The sequence below is a fragment of the Cynara cardunculus genome, assembly GCF_001531365.2.
Source record: "Cynara cardunculus var. scolymus isolate 2C chromosome LG 9, CcrdV1, whole genome shotgun sequence".
In the NCBI taxonomy this organism is placed as follows: Eukaryota; Viridiplantae; Streptophyta; class Magnoliopsida; order Asterales; family Asteraceae; genus Cynara; species Cynara cardunculus.
In genome coordinates this window covers 6113233-6133899 of record NC_037536.1, presented here as the reverse complement: position 1 = coordinate 6133899, position 20667 = coordinate 6113233, and the positions used below count along the sequence as shown (strand labels likewise).

General features: G+C 37.1%; 2 protein-coding genes across 2 annotated transcripts; one reads left to right on the top strand and one right to left on the bottom strand.

Moving 5' to 3' along the window:
- Window positions 1–2272: 2272 nt before the first annotated feature.
- On the bottom strand, window positions 2273–2941 carry LOC112517704. Its single transcript, XM_025125090.1, has one exon. The coding sequence runs from the start codon at window positions 2939–2941 to the stop codon at window positions 2273–2275; it is 669 nt and encodes a 222-aa protein (XP_024980858.1).
- Window positions 2942–11066: 8125 nt separating this feature from the next.
- On the top strand, window positions 11067–19258 carry LOC112518676 (V-type proton ATPase subunit e1). The gene is made up of 3 exons (XM_025126455.1): window positions 11067–11370; window positions 13311–13358; window positions 18892–19258. Exons 1-3 carry the CDS (start codon window positions 11273–11275, stop codon window positions 18956–18958), a joined length of 213 nt encoding a protein of 70 aa, XP_024982223.1. The 5' UTR covers window positions 11067–11272; the 3' UTR covers window positions 18959–19258.
- Window positions 19259–20667: the final 1409 nt, after the last annotated feature.

The window sequence follows — 20667 nt, the reverse complement described above, 5'->3', positions numbered from 1 at the left end:
TCGTTTAAATAGCCATTCAAGAAAGCTGTTTTCATGTCCATTTGGTGAATATACAGTCCTTTTATGGCGGAAATTGCTATGAGAGTTCGAATGGAACTAATTCTAGCAACTGGAGCATAGGTGTCGAAATAATCGACACCCTCTTTCTATCTATATCCTTTAGCCACCAATCTAGCCTTGAAGAATGATATTGTACCATCAGGGTGCATCTTTCTTTTGAATATCCACTTGGAACCAATGGGTTTCACCCCTGTTGGCAAATTTGCCAGCACCCAAGTTCCATTACCCAAAATGGAGTCCATCTCATCATATATGGCTTCTATCCACATTGGAGCATCCCTTGAAGTCATGGCCTCTTTAAATGTTTTGAGATCCTCTTCAGTATTGATAGAGAAATTGAACTCTCTTGTCACTTTATTTTGAGTCCCCTCTACCAAGTACGAGAAAAAGTCATTTCCCAGATTTTTCTCTTTTCTCACTCTTGTGCTTCTTCGTGGTTCGTCTGCCTCTATAGAGGTTATGGAACTAGCATGAGATGAGCAAGAGGGATTAGAGGCCAATATTGGTTCTGATTTTTCAGCATCTTCTGAAAATCTATCTTCAAAGAACTTTACATCTCTGGATTCTACTATAATTCCTGACTCTTTGTCCAATAATCTATAAGCCTTGCTATTTACTGCATATCCTACGAATATGCTCTTAATAGCACGGGCTCCCAATTTAGATCTTTTTGGATCAGGAGTTCTATAGTATGCAACACATCCCCAAACCTTTAGATAGTTCAGATTTGGTTTTCTACCTTTCCAGAGCTCATATGGACTGGTTGGAATCACACGACTAGTGATCCGATTGTGAATATGACAAGCCGTCAACAGGGCTTCACCCCAGAGATTGTTAGGCAATCCTGATTGGTTCAACATACAATTGACCATTTCAACAAGTGTTCGGTTCTTTCGTTCCGCCAAGCCATTTTGTTGAGGAGTAAATGGTGAGGTCCGTTCATGTTTGATGCCATTCTCTTCACAGAATGTATCAAATTCTCTATTAAAGTATTCACCACCTCTGTCTGATCGAAGTATTTTAATTCGTTTTTCAAGTTGATTTTCGACTTCAGCTTTATAGAGTTTAAAAGCGTCAAAAGCTTCGTCTTTTGAATGTAACAGATAAACTTGTAAAAACCGACTGAAGTCATCACAAAAAGTTATGAAATACCTTTTACCTCCTCGGGTAAGTATTCCATTTAATTCACAAATATCAGAATGAATTAATTCTAAAATTGATGTATCCCTTTTAACAGAAGGAAAAGGTTTCTTTGTAAACTTTGATTTTACACAAGTTTCACATTTTCCAAAGTCTTTGTTATCAATTTTGATTAAACCTTTGTTATGCATCTTTTCAATATTTTTCACATTTATATGCGCAAGGCGTTTATGCCATAAAGAAATAGAACAAACAGAATAATCCAAAGAAACAAATTTATTAAAAACATTCGGGATTACATCAGTATCAACCATAGAAACAGAAAATTTTGTATCACTATCAGACATGGCTAACACATTACTTCCTACTGATTCACTCGTTCCGCCCTCCTCACAACCATCTTCACTCAGATTAAGGCGATACATGCCCAACAGGTTGTATCCCTTTCCAATAAAAACCTTCATCTTGGATATCACGACCTTCCTAGCCTCTATAGATATTCCAAACCCGTTTTCATCGAGTTTGCTTGCAGAGACTAAATTCTTGTTAATGGAAGGTACGTGAAGAACGTTTCGGAGAGTGACGGTCTTGCCGGAAGTGAACTTCAGTAGCACGGTCTCTATTCCAACGACATCTGCATGGCCGTTGTTCGCAACAATCACTTGCTTCCCATCTCTCACTGGTCCATATTCAACAAACTTGGACCTGGAGTCACAAACATGAATAGTGGCTCCAGAATCCAAGTACCAACCACCTCTTGTTGCCACAATTCTCGTGACGGCCTCTGAAATCATGTCAATCTCTTCCATGTGGAGATTCGCCACAAGGTGTTGAATCCCCTCAACAGTATTAGCAACAGGGGGTCCGGACTTTTGGTCCTTGCACTCACGAGCATAATGTCCTGTCTCTCCGCAGACGTGACATTTTCCAACCCTCTTGAACTTCTGTCCCAAGTTTGATTGACTGCCTGGTCTCTTAACACTCTTCTTTTGTGGACCCAAGTTCCACTTCTTGTTTGGCCCTCCGGCCCTTCCCTTTCTTTTGCCTCCAGCCTGCACGTTGTTGGCATTCATCACAGACTTGCCTCTCCTCTCCCATCCCAATTACGTGCCTCTTCCTCAATGTGCAGATGTTTTAGTAAATAGTCCAAAGAATAATCTTCGGTTTTATGCATCATTCTCTTTGAAAAATCTTTCCAAGATGGAGGCAGTTTATCAATCACTGCCCCTACTTGGAAAATTTCAGGGATAGTTATAGAAAGCATTTTCAATTTATTTACTAAAACTTGAAGCTCATGCACTTGCTCCAGAATAGATTTATCATCAACCATTTGGAATCTCAAATACTGAGACACAAGATATTTATTTGTGCCATCTTCTTGTGACTTGTATTTGAATTCCAAGGCATTCCATAACTCTCTAGGGCACGTAATCGGGACATATAGATCATACAAACGATTTGACAAAGCATTTTTAATGTGTCCACAAGCAAGAGTTTCCTCTTCCTTGCGGATCATTCTAAGCTTTTGGAGATCGACAATTCTTTGAAGATCCGGTTGTTGTCCAGGTTCAGGAACCGGATCTTCTAGAATGGGAGGGAAACTTGGGTCCAAGACATAATAGAGTTTTAAAACCATGAGCATAAATTTCACTTTTTCGGCCCAGCGAGTGTAACTCGACCCGTCAAACTTGTCCAATTTCATCATGTCTTGATTGAGAAGACGATAATTTCCGGTGTCCATTTGATATAAAACCTTTAAGATTGTTGATAAATTATAAAATAATAAGAAGATGAACACCAAAATAAAGATTTAATCTTTATATAATTTAATTATTTAAATTAATAAATAGGTTAAACCTTTTTGTAATCAGACCCACCAACAATCTCAATAGATGCCAATTCACACAGATTGAAACTATCCTTCTCGATAGATTCAATGAAAGAAAGGGGTAGAAGCAGAGTGTTCACTTAGTGAACGGAAATTTAAATACAATGCAAAAATAGTAAAACCAACCTGGTAAATAGTCTATTCGATTTGAATGAGAAACTGCACGGAAAACCTGTCCTTAAAGGTTTTATACGACCACTCTTTAGAAGCTGTGAGTCTGCTAGTCGCAAAGCCCCAGGATTTGATGCAGTAGATTATTCGTTTGTGAACAACTATCACAACGAATGTAGAGCAGGTTTTGTAGCAAAAACCGGTAGAGAGAAATAGGAGACGGGAGCAGAATTTCGTCAGAGGAAGAATTGTTTTCGTGTATCCAAAAAGATACGGCTTCACCCARTATTTATACTGGGTGAAACCCTAGCTCAAGCCCAAGAGAAAGGCCCACGTAGAGAAGAAAGTGGGAGAAAATTTCTCACCCAAAAACTTATCTCTAACCTAGTCAAATAAACATTTTAATTTAAATTAAAATGTTAAAATTGGATTAATTAATTAAAAAATTAATAATTATCTCAAATAATTAAAATTAATAATTATCTAGATAATTAATTAATTAAAACCGGATTAATTAAATAAAATTAATAATTATCTCAAATAATTAAAATTAATAATTATCTAGATAATTAATTAATTAAAACCGGATTAATTAAATAAAATTAATAATTATCTCAAATAATTAAAATTAATAATTATCTAGATAATTAATTAATTAAAACCGGATTAATTAAATAAAATTAATAATTATCTCAAAAACGATTTATTTCAAAGATAATCCTTCTGACGAAATCTCTAGTAAAAACATGTGTGTTGGGCCTTCCACTCAAGACCCCCACCATGAGTCCACTAACAAGTTCAAAGCCCACTACTAGAGAAAGCCTTATAAGCTTATCTAGAAATAAACTCTCTACCAATGTGGGATGGAAGGTTAACTTCCAACCTACAAATTTCCAACAGAATCTGGCTGGAAAACATTGTTGTAACGTCCCTGTATAACCAATTTTTGGAGCTTTCCCTCTCTCATTTCTTCTACCTCTCTCTTTCTCTCATTTTCACAACAATTCATATAATATCACTTTGTTGCAGTGATACGTTTGATGAGAACATACCACCGACAGATGATCCAAAGTACATTTCTTCCCTGGCAGCTGCAACTTTTTAAGGAATGCAAAGTGGTGATGATGATGTTGTTTGGCTAATGCTGGTAAAAAACCAACACAGTTCGTTCATCGGGTTGAATATCTATTTTTAGTCGTAATTCATAATCCCAACTAGTGAAGTTTGTCTGGCAAATAATAGTTACTCTCATCTGCATACCCTTTATACTGCCAATCACAGATTCCTATTATTTTGTGTACGCAGGGATGGCTCTTTGCACATACTGGAGGCCTCCACAGATGCAGGTTATCCCCTCCCCCCCCCCCCAAAAAAAAAAGAACCCTTCCTATCCACTCTAATGCACCTTCATTTTCTCAATCTTGCATGATCTATTCGTGTGCATCAATTACCAACGAAAATATTCCTAATGATTAACTTAAGGGAGGTCATCATTTGGGTATGTTGTTCTAATCACAAATAAAGGTTATTGAATTTGCATTTAAATTGATGGGATCTTGTGTTGCTTCTCTAAAAGAATACATCCCAATGTGCTGAAGTTTGGTAACTTTATGTCCACCGTGTTCTTCTAAACTTGTGGATCATTACATATCGTTATGGAATGTCGATGCTTCTACATGACTCACAAATTCGTCCATGAGGAAGTATTTGTTTCATAATAATTCATGTCATGGAAGCTTGTCGATATCTCAATTGTGTGTAGACCTTCTGGTTCTTCAATATTTGTCGATATTCTGCTTTTGTTGGTATGCATTTGTGTTTTATGATGTTAATGCCTTGCATTCTTCTTTCAAGCACTCTTACATTATGTTCCTATTAGGAAAATGATTGTCCTTGATCTTTTTTGTTGAAGTCAATCCTATTTGGACTACTTCAAATTAGTTATATGGCGTTCCTTATATCTGGAAAGTTAAATCTTTCGCTTCTAAGCTCTGCATGATAAGTTAGCTCGTACATTCTTTGCATGTTGCCTGTTGCTACTTTTTAACAGGAAACATGGGATTGTGTTTTATTTTGTTTCGTTAAAGTTTCACCGACTTTCTATAACCAACAACCCATCATAGGTTATATAATGGTTCCTTGAGTTAGAGAGAGGGGAAAAGCGGGAAGAAAAGGAAAGAAAGAACCCTATGTAAAATAAGCTACGTAGCAAGGACCTTTCAAATGTCTGCCATTTCGAAGAACTAGCCTTAAAGCCTATCAAGAAAGAATTTCTCTCACATCTCAACCATCAGCTTCTACTTCTGTTATGCTTTTACACCACCAGTACCAGTCTCTCCAATCTTGGGCTTTCACTACATGTATCCTTGATCTTTCTTCCATTCTTTTTGGCTATTCATGTTTCACCACTTTGGATTTTTGATTTCCCAACTCATTTGTTGTGTCGGTTTAGGTGTTTTGAGTGAAATTTTGATGCAAGGATTCAAGTTCTTTGATGTGATTTATAATTTTGGTTTGAATTCTTCACAAGTAGATACAATATATTCTCATGATTATATATTCTAATATTATATATAGTGTTGGTCTATGCTCTATTTATTATAGAGAGAATTCAAATTATTTATGCTTTGGGTACAACTTTTGTATCTTTTGGGAAGAGTAATGAAAATGGTATGTTTGTTTCATTTTATAAAGGTAAGTACTTTTTTGGTTCAAAATATGAAAGTCTGTTGGCTTTTATTTTTCTAGACTTTTTTCATTATTTTGCCATATTAACCAATTTTATAGGTCTTGAGGATGCATCTAACAGGTTTTAGATTGTCCAAGGAGTTATTTAACAAATTTTGGAATGTTCAAGGACTTATTTGTTTCAAAAAATTGTCCAATGACTTAATCATTCCAAACACTAAAGTCCATTGGGTTTTTTAAGCTTTTCCCTTATTTCAATTAAACTTTAATAATATTTAGGACTATTTTAGTCCTAACACCTTTTCTGGATTATATTTGTTAAAAAATTAATATAATTATAATCAATTATGTTGTTACAAACACGTGGGCGAAAAGTTATGAAATCTTTCTACGTGCCTGATGATCAAAATGGGTGTTGGGTCAACCGAGTCGGATCAAACTTAACCCAAAATGAGTTCTTTTACAATAAAGTGATGAAAATTAGACTTTTCACATTGTTTTTACTTCTACAAACTTCTTGACCAAAGCGTGTGCGTAAATTCACACACCTAAAGCTAAAATCTAGCAAAATCTTGGAGAAATTGTAAAGATTTTGAAGATATAAATGTTAGTATTTAGATTTTTTTGATGTATTTGGATTCATGCAACAAGGGACAAGCTCTAAAGTGATGATTTTTGATGAATAATGCTTGAGTTTTGCTATTTTGTAAAGTTTGTAATATTTTAAGATAGAAATATGAATTTGGTTCCAAATTGGAATGTGTTTGGATACAAGATTGATAAAAATAGCCATTTTTAAAACAAAAAAGTCAATGTTTATGTCCTGTTTTAGAAAATTCATATAAAATCAAAGAAAAATCCAATAGACATGAGATCGGTGGCATCTGAAAGGTAAAATGTCTAATTTATTTCTTGTTTAGAAGTCAGGATGTAATTCTGAGTTTAAAATGGTAAAAATGTGTTAGATCTGGGGGACTGTACAAGGAAAATTAGAATAGAATTAGCTAACTAAGAATGGAATAGAATGAGACAGTATAATTATATGCTTATGGAATTGAATGTGTATCCTCCAGGGAATACAAAGGTATAATTGGAAGCTCTTGGAGTACCATACATATTTGGACTACGGAGTTGAAACGAAACTTTCTGTTGAGCGTTCGGTTGACCCATTACATGCACTGTGAGTCTATATGAAATATATGTTTATATATACTTATATATGTATGCATTTTCTGTTTGTATTAGTTGTATTTCATGTTTTGGTAAGTGTAACATGAATGAGTCCTTCTGATTCTGATTTGTGTTCGTATGATCTTTCTGAAATGTCAGTCGAGTCTGGATCCACGTCTGTTTGTTGATCTCTTGGTAAACCGTGAATACGAGCACTACTTTGTGTGGTACGTTGGAAAGCGGTGTATGTTCACATATCCCAGGGAGACGGAGGTTGGGTGTGACATACCAATTCGTTGTACTCACATATCTCGAATGGCAGGAGACGAGTGTGAGTACTAATTTGCACGTACCCAGTAGATGAAGGTGGTAATGGTGCGCTATTCTTGATATTTTTATGTTTGATTCATGAAATGTTTATGTCATACAACACTAGAGCCAGGTGATAGAAGTTTGCATGGCACGAATGTCTTTTCGTTGTCAAGTTCATTGGTAAGAACGTATGTTACTATTGGAATTTATGATGTATTCACATAATTCTTCGAGTTGTTGGTCTTCGATGTTATAATAGCAATCGTTTCGAGATCTCGTTTCATTCTTCGGTTATTATATTTTAATATAACACATCTTAATCATGTACTTTTATATAGTCTCACTAAGCGTCCTAGCTTACCTGTTTTTTATTAACCTTTTTAAGGAAAAAAAAGTATAGATAAAGGGAATTATAAGGAGACTTAGTTCAGATATTGACTCAAGGGACAACCTAACTCTTTTGGGTATAAATGTAATTGCTTTTGGTGTGTAAATATATATGTACGTATTCCAACGGGTAGATATGTCCCCGAATGATTGTAGGTAACTTTTGATTTGTGAATCTTTAATTTTTGGGTTAATTTGTGTTTTAGTGAAAGAGAAGAAAATGATTAAAGCACATCAAATTAAAGTGGACATTTCAGAGTTTTGTTTCAAAATTATATCTCGTATATTTTGGCAGTTTAAAATTTGATTATCTTTGGAGATTAAACGGTAAAATGGTAAGTAATGTAACCATGTGGTTATATCCGATAATGGCTTAATGACCTATATGGCTTACTCGGTAACCGACACACGAGCGTTCAGTTGTAGCATACTTGGTAAGCCTATATAATAGAGCAATATGGATTCAGTTTAATCATCTATTTATTCCCATTTTACCCTTCCACCTTTTAATCCATACATCTTCATCCCATCCCTCTCATTCTCCATTAAATCTTACGTCTTGAACCCCATCTCTCGGTTTCTTGTTCTGCATCTCCATCACTAGAAACAAATCAACCCTACAAGCCCCTCCTCGTCAAGAGTTCCAAGACTATAAAAGGTTGAGAGTCGATTGTGGGTCCATGAAATTTAAAAACAAGAGATCGTTTATTATAATAACTTTCAAGTTCAAAGTAATCAATACAAGATCTCTCTTTTCATTTTAGGCAACATAAAAGGTTGGTTGCTTGAAGCTTTCGTACAATCATTTTTGGTCGTTTACCATAAGGAAGACGATTCCGAGTGTCGATTGGATTTTTGAAACATGCACACGAACATGTGCATATTTTCCTTTCCGGTTCCAATGCAAGTGAAGAGCACAAAAGAAATTGCATATAGTGACGTTTTCTGTTACCAAAACTCAATTGATTAGGTCTATATTCAACAAAAATGCCTTCTAATTCTTTAGACCTATCATTGATGAAGATCATCGTTCTATCATACACTGATTTTGTGATGTTTTTCTTTACATGCTTATTCCTTTTGTTATATTTTTTGTCAACTTGGAAGGTGAGCAAAATCTTACTCGATTTCATTCAGAATATTCTCAATCCTCGCATGATCAATTGACATATGAATTCTCAAAAAACTTATGATTCATATTTTGATTTTGTATTGTAATTTTAGAAGTATTAATTGTAAGAACACTGAGAAAAAGTGTTCGTTTTCCCCCTTTTAATAATTCAGTCATTCAATATTTTTTTCATTCAAAGTTCATGATTTAATTATTTTTATAAGTGTTTAATATAAACTGTAAATACATAGTTATTTGTGATATTCAGATTGTTTATTCAACACAATAACTAAAGTAAGTTATATTACATGATACAAACAACTTAATTCGTATATGAGCAAATAACCCTTAATATGAATAACGTAATAACTAATCCAATTTAGGGGTTGTTTGTTTTGTTTTTCATTAAGTCTTCTTTTAATAAAGATTATGGGACCGTTTACCAAACACTTACCTGGTAAGCGCTTACTGGTAAACTTAATACTATCATTTACTTATCGGATAAGATTAATCCACCAAAATGGTATCATATGCAACAATTTACCCGGTAAGCGCTTACCGTGGTAAGAGTCGTCGCCCTCACTTACCCGGGTAAGACTCTTGGTCCTTGCTTCGCTCTTACTAGATAAGATTTTTGATCCTTACCATATTCATCCGGTAAGGTAATATGACTTGGTGTTCACTTATCCGAGTAAGCGTTTGGTAAACGGTCCCTATGTGAATTAATCTGCCTGAATGAACTGAGAGGTTTGAGAGAGTTTTTCATAGATGCAAGAAGCGTGCTTTTTAATTGAGAGAGACATGTTTGAAAAAACTTGACCTTCCACATAAAATTTCTTTTTGAAAAACTTATCGAATGAACCAATGTCTGATACCATTGATCTATTAGGGTGCGTTTGGTACATGGGACGGGACAGGACAGGACGGGACAAAACTCATTGTCCCATGTTTGGCGCAGCATGGGACAGAACAAGAACCCACTGTCCCGTGTTTGGCGTGACATGGGACAGGGACAAGAATTGGGACAACATGGGACAAAAGAGGCTTTTTCTTGTTCCACCAAAATAGGTGGAACAAGATGAGACAAGAATGAAACATAAACTAAAATATTACTAATCTACCCTAGTTTGATATATAACCTTAATATGATATTTGTTTTAATGGTCATCCTCTGGTTTTGGCTGCCGCCACCACCACCGACACCTCCTCTTCCACTACAACATCTTCCACCGCCTCCACAACCATTGTCCACCAAGTCTATCGCCACCTATACCATATTCGACCACCACTACCGCCATTTGCCACCTCCAACTCCTCCTCTTCTACTAGAACAATCTCCTTCACCACCACCCATTGCCACCTTTACAACCACCATTGGCTACCGACTACCACCACACATTACCACCACCACTACCACCATTGGCCACCTCGAAATCCTTTTATACCGCAACAACCTCCTCCATGACCTCCACAACCACCGTTGGCCACCTCGAACTCCTCATCTACTACAATAACCTCCTCAACACCATCGGCCACCACCATTCATTGCCACCTCACCTCCACCATAACTATATTCAGCAACTACCTCCTCCACCGGTGTCAATCACAAGCCAGCAAGCACCACCATAATCCACCATCTTCATGTCCTCTATAACCACCGCCGTCCACCAACCACCACTGCCTCTACCTTCATAACCACCGCTCATTGCCACTACTACCGTCGGCCACCACCACCTCCACCTCCACCTCCACTGCCACCACTACTACCATCAATTATATCAAATTTTTCATTCAAATTTGGTACCATTATATATGTATGTATTCATTTATATGAAAATTGTGTACAAATATTTATAAATTAAATTTTTTATTTATTTACTTTATTTGTGTTAACTATAACTATTATATAACATTTAAAACCATCAAATAACTTTTGGGGGTAGCTTGTCTATTTCTGTCCCGTCCGGTCCTAGTCATACCAAACACCAAACATACTCTTGTGCTGTCCAGTCCTACCCTCTTGTCCTGTTCTGTCCAGTCCAGTCTTGTCCAATCATATCTGTGTACCAAACGCTACCTTAACAAACGGTGATGTATAATTGACTCAATAAGCTCTAAATTCAATTAAACTCATTAACGAGAATATTTGTTTTAAAAGTAAATAAAAAAGAAATACAGTTGAAATCAAAATTTAACGTGGTGTCGCTTATCCAAGATCTGGCCTATCTTCTGTGTGTCTTTATCAACGTCGGATTTGTGATTTTTTCTCCATAAACCACCACCACCACCACCGTCTACTTCTGCCCCTATCGCCGCCGCTTCCGCCACCACCAACGCCTTCTTCTCCACTTTCGGTTTTTCTAAACCGATCGGCTCTGCACTGCGACTTAGATCGATCTACAGCGATGGGGTTTCTACTTACAACCCTCGTTTTCGTTGTTATCGGAATCGTCGCGTCACTTTGCGCTCGAATCTGTTGCAACAAAGGGCCTTCTGCTAATCTGTATGTTTCTTTGATATTATCCTGAGTTCACTTAAGTTTGTTGTTGTCATTCATCTATAATCTTACTTTCATATGCGTTTTACCCCTCCTCGGTCCCGTATTAAAAGGTAGTTGAATTTGTTTGTTCGACTTCAAATTGACATTAAAAAGTGAAATTTCGTACACTTAGAATTGTTTGTCTTCTGTCATCAATGCGTAATCATTTTGGAGATTTGAGTAAACACCTTTATTAGATTGCTGCAAATGATTAAAGTCCGATCATTGGATTTGTGGTGTTAATTTCGTTTTGTATCTTCTCTTATGTTTGTATGAATAAATATGCTTGATTAAATGCAATTTTCCTCCTCGATTGCCATCCAGTTTGACTCGTACTTTCTTTTTGTAAAATAAAACTTCCTCCTTCTAGCAACACTATATGTGATTAGACCCTTTTGATTTCTGAACCTGTACTCTGCAAAACCATATATTGGTATTGATTTGCTGATAGTTTGTAGCTTCTAATTTGTAGTGTTTGTTGCAATGTAATGTAGACTATGTAGTCAAAACAGTTTTTTTAAACAAATGTAGTCTATCAGTTTCTTTTAACACAAAGCTTGAAATTTATAACTGTTTTAATGTTGAAAACAACTCAATGTATTTCTTTGATTTGAACAGTTTATTTTCGGTAGAATTCGCCCTTGGCTATGTGCTTCCATTTGTGATGGTCTACAAGAAATTAATGTATCAATTTGATGGCTGACCTATTGAATCTGATGATAGTTGATTGTGTACCATTTGAACAACAAAGCAGTTCATTTTTTTGTTACCTTTGTGCCAACTCTGTAATAGGTTTCTTCTTCTTGTGGCCATGAAAACTTAGGCTCTCTGTTTCTTAAACGAATCAAAATGTGTTTCTTGTAAAAAAGATGGGGTGAGGCATATTTTTGGCTAGTTTGTACTACATACTTTCTAAACACGTATGCTTCCTGAAATGCTTGATTCCAGTTGCAGATCTGGTGTGTTAGGTGATCAGGGGCACACCTAGGGGTATAAAGAAAATCAAAAATCGAATAACTCATAACTTGACAAAAGTGACAAGCATGCCAAAAGAAACGTTTGACTTAAATATCAAAATCATCCAAAAAAACACTAGTTGCTGAGAATTATGACACCAAAACAGTGAGTGGATTGCTAGTTGAAGGTTGGAGCAGCAACGGGCAAAGGTTGGAGTAAGTATGAGAGTTGGGGTTGTAAAAAAGCTAATTCACAACTTACTTCAACTTTTAGCCCCCTGCCCTTATAGCGTGCATCCACCCATGCTTGGTTCTCCATGAAAATCTTTTTGCATTTTTTCACAAGCCTGGGATTTTCATAGAAAACGCTCTAGTCTTTTTTTTTTTTTTGATTAACCTGGATATCCAACCCGCTATGCAAGCCGACTAATTCCAGGACGACCACCTGCTTTGTAGATAGTCCGGATCACCGCATTTGAACCTCCATGGCCACAAGGGGATTTCTATTTCTCCTTGGATTTGAACATGGGACCTTCAGGTACTTTTAACCTTTGGAGCCAAGCTCAAACCAATCAGGCACCACCCTTGTGGTTTGCTCTAGTCTTTAGGGTAGAGGGGTCAGGTCAGCACATCTCCCCCCCCCCCTCCTCCCCTGTGTGGGGTCCCTACTTTTGAGTTAGTAGGAGACACTCTGTGTTTGATTTGTTCTGGTCTTACTTTGTAAAGACTTGTTTGAATCATAAGCTCTTTTTTTTTTACTTGGACATGATTATATTTTCTATGGTTTGTGTTGTGTATAGGTCTTTAGTTGCTACTTTTTGTGGTTTTTGAAACTTGTCAACTCATATTGACGAGTTATTGATTTTTCATGAAATAGCTTACTAGTTTCTTCTAATAGATTGTTCCTTGCGTGCCTTTGTATAACAGTAACATGTATTTATGGTGCAGGTTACACCTCACATTGGTGATCACTGCGACAGTATGCTGTTGGATGATGTAAGTGTGACACCTTGATCCTTGGTTAAAGTTTGTTTATGACAATTGAAAGCATGTATAGTTTATGTGAATTTTTGATCACATATCTTCTTTCCTCTTCGTTTTTGCTTACGTTTTTGTACAAGCCATGGGTCTACCGATGCTAACCGAACAGCTAACTATTTAAGCTCGACGTAATTACCAAACTACCCTCAATTACACGATACAAATCAGTAGCTGAGCTGCTAACTAAAGGTTTCTTCTTCTATACGTGAACCTCAACGGAGGTTTACCAATACTCCCCCCCCAAAAATTTCACCTTGTCCTCAAGGTGACGATTAAGAAATTGCTGAAGAAGTGCCTCGTAATTCTCCCAAGAAGCTTCAAAATCTGACATTCCTTCCCATTTTACCAAAACCTCCACTTGACCCACATCACCATTTGGTAACTGTCGCACATCCAAAATATCTTCCGGAACAGCTTGTAATACCAATTCGTCCGAAATCTGAGTTGGAAAATCTTGAGTAGAAATACAACTTCCCACAGCCTTTCTTTAATTGAGACACGTGAAAAACCGGATGAATCTTCGTTGAACTTGGTAGATCCAAACGATACGCCACACTCCCAACCTTTTCCAGCACTTTATACGGTCCATAAAAACGAGCTAGAAGTTTAGGACTATTCCCCATTACCAACGATTTCTGTCTGTAAGGACGCAACTTCAAGAAAACCCAATCTCCTATCACAAACTCCACTTCTTTACGCTTTAAATCAGCATACTGTTTCATATGAAATTGAGCCTTCAACAATTGCAATTTCACTTCAACAAGCATTTCTTTTCTATCCGTCAACTCATGATCTACCGATTGTACCCTCGATGAATTTGCTGTATAACGAAGTAAAGGAGGAGGATCTCTTCCATACAACACCTTAAAAGGAGACACTTTAAGGGCCGTATGAAAAGAGGTATTATACGAAAGTTCAGCCCATGGGAGCCATTTGCACCATTGTTTAGGTGTAGATGACACCCAACATCTCAAGTATTGCTCCAAGCAACGATTCACTACCTCGGTTTGACCGTCTGACTGTGGATGGTACGCCGAACTGAACTTCAACTTCGTTCCTTGCAAACGAAACAACTCCTTCCAAAATCGACTGAGGAAAACCTTATCTCGATCCGAAATCACCGACTGAGGCACCCCGTGCAATCGGACTATACTTTTTACGAATGCTTCTGCTACCGTTTGAGCATTAAAAGGGTGTTTTAACCCAACAAAATGGGCGTATTTGCTGAGCCAGTCTACCACTACCATGATGGAACTCATACCGTTTGATCGGGGTAGACCTTCGATGAAATCCATAGAAATCTCGTCCCATACTTTATCTGGTAAGGATAAAGGTTACAAAAGGCCAGCCGGACTGCCGCTCAGATTTTTATTCCTCTGACACACCTCACAATTTTTAACCATATCCACTATGTCTTTCTTCATTCCCACCCAAAAAACCTTCGATGCAATACGTTGATACGTCCGATCTTCTCCCGTATGACCTCCAATTGGCGATCCATGAAATTCCTCAAAAATTAGCGGTATCATTTTGGACAAACGAGGAATAACCAGACGACCTTTATACAGTAGCAACTCTTGTTGAATCTCGAATCCCTTGTGCTCGGCCTTCCCCAAACTTAAGTCGTCTTTGATACGGTTCAGAAAACTATCGCCAATGATTTCTTGTTTCAAGTCATCCCAATTTCTCCACGTAAAATTCACCATATTGGCCAATTCCACTGAATCGATTTTACGAGAAAGCGCATCCACCGCTTGATTGGAACTCCCCGGCTTGTAGACAATTGAAAAGTCATAACCCAGTAATTTACTAGCCCATTTCTGATACTCCGGTTCCACCACTCGTTTCTCTAATAAAAAACGAAGGCTTTGTTGATCTGTACGAACTACAAACTTCTTTCCCAACAAATATGGTCTCCACTTTTTTATAGCCAACACAATGGCCATTAACTCCTTCTCGTAAACCAACTTCTGTTTCGCCCTTAGCCCTAAAGCTTGACTAAAGTATGCGATCGGTTCCTCTTGCATAAGAACCGCTCCCAGACCATATCCCGATGCATCTGTCTCCACTACGAAATCTTTAGAAAAGTCGGGAAGGCGTAACACCGGAGTTGAAGATAACATTTTCTTCAATTCATCAAACGCCAGTTGAGCTTCCGGAGTCCACTGAATTGATTTTTTTTAGGAGGTCGGTGAGAGGTTTGGCTCGAATACCGTACCCTTTTATGAATTTTCTATAATACCCGGACAGCCCTAAAAATCCTCTTAATTCCGTCACCGATTTCGGTTCCACCCAATCCAAAACCGCAGCAATTTTCGATGGATCAACTTCGACTCCTTTTGCTGAAATTATATGACCCAAATACCCCAAACGATCTCGACCGAACTCACATTTCTTTTTATTCGCAAACAACTGATGTTGGCAAAGAACCTCCAACACTTTCCGTAGATGCACCTGATGTTCTACAATCGTTTTACTGTAGACCAGAATATCATAAAAAAAAAAAACCAATACAAACTTCCGTAGATAATTCTTGAAAACTTCATTCATTAATCCTTGAAATGTTGCCGGTGCATTAACCAATCCAAAGGGCATTACTAAGAACTCGTAATGTCCTTGATGGGTACGAAATGCTGTCTTATAAACGTCCTCCTCTTTCATTCGAATCTGATGATAACCCGATTTTAGATCGAGTTTGGAGAATACGGTTGCCCCATGCAATTCATCCAAAAGTTCTTCAATAACCGGAATCGGAAACTTATCAACAATAGTTACCTTGTTTAATGCGCGATAATCAATACAAAATCGCCAACTTCCATCTTTTTTTTTACCAACAATACCGGACTAGAGAAGGGACTCATACTCGGCTGAATAACTCCCGCCTTGAGCATCTCCTTTACCAATTTTTCAATTTCATCTTTCTGATAATGAGGGTACCAGTATGGCCGAACATTAATCGTTTCATTCCCTTCCTTTAACACGATCCCATGCTCCCTACCTCTCTCCGATGGTAATCCCCGTGGCATGTTAAAAACCGATTCAAATTCTCTTAATAGTGGTTCCAAAACAATATTTGATTCCGCCATATTATCCAAAAACACCGAACAAGTGCCCAATTCCACCAAAATGCCCTGTTCTTCATGATTGATCATTTTTCCGATCGCCTTTAATGACACCATCGAACGTCCCAGAGACGGGTCCCCTTTTAACATTACCGATTTTCCTCCACAGGAGAACTTCATCACTTGTAATTTCCAGTTAACGTAAGTCGCTCCCAAAGACTCCAACCATTGCATTCCTAAGATCACGTCGCTATTACCCAACCCTAAAGGCAGAAAATCTTCTCTTATTTCAACTTCAGGTAAAAACAACATTATTCCCTTACAAATACCACTTCTTTTCTCCATGTTTCCGGAACCCAACGTAATAGTATATTCACCAGTAGCTTCTATTTTTAAATTCAGTCTTTTCACCAAATCATATGATATGAAATTATGTGTGGCCCCATTATCAATTAACACTACCACCTTTTGTCCTTCAATCTTTCCTTCCAATTTCATAGTTTTAGGATTAGTCAAACCTACAACTGAATTTTTAAATGTACCTCTACTTTTTCAGCAATTTCAGCTGTATTGCAAGCTCTTTCCTCCGTTTCTGGTTCCGTATCCTCGAACACATCATCTTGAACTAGCAACACACTCATCTCCTTCTTCTTACACTTATGGCGAGGGGCATATTTTTCATCACACCGATAACATAAACCCAATGATCTTCTTTGTTGTACCTCTTGATCAGACAAACGTCGAAAACAGTATTTGCTTTACTTGCAATTGTCGAGGAATTAACAGAATTGGCGACATTATTATACCCATGACTAGAAAAATTGCTTTTCGACTCTTGATTAGAATTGAAAGATGAACCTGTTTTCTTGCCGTATCCCGCATTCTTCTCTCTCGATAACACTTTGTTTTTCAATTCAATCTTCATGGCTACCTCCATTGCTTCGCTAAGTGTTAATGGATCCAAGAGTCTCAGTTCTACTTTAATAGACTCTTCCAGTCCATTAATGAATTGACTTAAAAAAACCTGTTCTGGAATCCCATCCAATGGCGCTGCAAACTCAACAAACTTCCTTCTATAATCTTCAACCGATCCTTCTTGTCTCACTGACAAAAATTGTTCACACAAAGAACCTGCTGACAATGACCTGAATTGCCTCAACAGTAGATGTTTTAGATCCTCCCATCTGGTAATCGGGTGCCTCTTGTGTTCCCATTGAAACCATTTCAGTGCATCCCCTTCAAATGAAATAAAAGACATATCAATCTTGTCTTTTTGGCTCAATTGATTCAACATGAAATATCGTTCAACTCTCAAAATCCAACCATCTGGGTCTTTGCCATCAAAAATCGGGATCTCCAGTTTACGTCCTTTCACTGCCAGAAATCGATTCTGACCTCCTCGATTACGTTCCCCGCGCTCTAACCGTGTTGTCATCTCTTCATCGGAAGAATTAGTAGCGTTCGTTCGATTCACAAATTCGTTCTTCAGATCTTCAATTTGCTGTACAATACGCTCCAGACTCCTCTCAATTGATCCAACACTACTTTCCAAATCTTCAATTCGATTATTGGTGCTTCGCGTCGTGACGTTCGCCATCATCAATCGAAACATGCTCTGATACCAATTTGTTATACCCTAGCTTAATTTGTAAACAGAAACGTACCTCTATCCACCAAATCGTAAACGAGAAAACATACAGAAGTAGGAATGCGATAGAACAGTCGGAAATTGAAATGAAGAGGGCTGAAACTGTCGGCCAATCTATTGCAAAATCGTAATCGATACAACTCCCAGACTTTCGAGAGGTCTGGGATTCTCTCCTCAAAGCTTGCGCTTCACACTCTCCAACTGAAATCGTCAAAACAGAATACCTGACGCTAACCGAACAGCTAACTATTTAAGCTCGACGTAATTACCAAAGTACCCTCAATTACATGATACAAATCAGTAGCTGAGCTGCTAACTAAAGGTTTCTTCTTCTATACGTGAACCTCAACGGAGGTTTACCAACTTGTTTTTGTTGTTGCTAAAAATAAATCACCTATTTCCCCATTGTTACCATTACAACTTAGCACTTCAATGAATCCACTTCCCCCATCCCTTGGATGTTACAGCATTCACATGGTCTAATGTATTAAGAACCGAACATAATTCTTTTTGGACATCATGGTCTTGATCTTATCCACATTTTCAACAACCCTTTTTTCTAAAAGTGTCGTTTTTCGTACATCTTTTACGATCTTATATCAGAATTTGAGTAGATTCATATTAGTTTTTGAAGTTGATTAGCATGTTTGACTTTCTTTAGTCAAAACAGAACACTTGCGATAACTGGTGCTACTTTGTCCATGGTATTTCAAATAACAAATGGGTAATTCCCCACCGATTGGCGGAAGCTGATTGCTGTGTGTTGTGGTTCTTGCAGGTGGGCTATCGTTTATCTTGCCCAGATGAATCCTCTCATCGTCCCGATTTTGAGCGAGAGTGAATGAGGTATCTTTTTGTGAAAAATAATGTATTTATTCTGTCTGTTCTTAATATCTTTGAATTAAGGATTGAAAGAAATACCGGAGATCGATAAGCACTTTATTCCTGAGATAAATTTGGCGTAAAATCTGTGTTTATTATTTGATTTCAATCGACAGAAGGTTTCTGTAATCGAATAAGTGCCATCAATATTGCAAGTCAAGGTCTTTTCGGTCACAGTCTGTCCGCATCTTGGGCAGTCTGCAAAAATAAGGTCTGTATACATCTTATTTTTCGACTTATATTGTTTGATTTGGTTTAGAAAATGGGTGATACTGTATGCACTTTCCTTTTTTGCTAAAATTAGGTTAAATCATGCATTGTGAATTTAAAAAGTGAGTTTTGTTTGGGATTGCTTATAAAAACAACTTATTGACTTATTCTGGTGTGAAAAACCGGTAATTTTCACTTTTGAGTGTTTGGATAAACAACTTATATCGGTGCCAAACCGGTAATAAGGAGTTTTTAAAGAAGTTAAACCTTTCTGATTTATAATAAGATGATAAGTGCATTTGTAGAAAAGCGTAAGTTGTTTCAAATAAACAATCCCAAACACCCCTAAGGGGGTAAGGGTATATTCAGTTCACCTCATTTAAAACAGTTGGTTGTCCTCAGAACTTTTCCTAAAATAGAGAAAGTAGGAGAGAGGATGTAAAAATCTCCAAATTAGAAAATCTTGAAATTGAATGTTAAGGTGAGAGATAATATTTTATTAAATGTATAAAACATTTTAATAATATAATGAATGTTGTAATCTCTAAAATGAAGACGTTCTTGGAGTTGAATGCAATATTTATTGCAGATTTTGAATTTTGATTCTCCATTTTAGAGAATCTGTTGGACATGTTCTAAAATCATTTTTTGTATTTCTTTTTCTTGTTTGTTATGTTATCGTCAACTCAATAAACTAAGAACTTTCATAAAACGTTAACTATGGAAGTGCTTTGAGCATCTCAGCAATTTATATAATGAAATCAAGGTAGTGAATATATGGAAATAGCCATATTTGAAAAAAAATCATGGTTGTACATATATGAAATCTATCACACCCAATAAGCTGGGGTGGTTGGTTTGTCGGAATCTGATGGATTTGGAATTGTTAATTACGTTGACTAAATTTCATTATAACGTTTGGTCACCCATGGAATGAAATTGAATTCCAAAGATTCCACCGTTTGAAGATTTCATCATTCATTCCTAAAACTGATGACATTGAAATCCATTCCACCTAAAAATGTGTAAGTGACGAAAATAACTTCATGATTACTTTTTGCTTTCAATTTCTGCTTGCTTGCTTCCGATTCCTGGTTATCGAACACCAAGATCAAACCAAAATCAAACCGATTACTGCTTGTTTTATATTTCTGTTTATGATGCTCTCGACCGATTATTGCTTTCTTCCAATTTCCTCATTAAATGTTCAAACAAACGAGATTTGAGACCCAAATCTAGGTTCACTGTCGCCAATACCCTCTAAACCCCTTCCCTCCTCTAAGCTTCAACCTTGCAACTCCACAAATTTGAAACCAAATTTGAGAACTAGAAAAGCCTAAAACATAAAACAGGTTCTTCGGTGATTGTGGCGACAACAAAAGGTAGAAGAAAAGACGAAAGGGAGATGACCATGGAGGAGGGAGAGGGTGGTTGTGTTCCCGTGGTTAGGGTTGTAAACGAA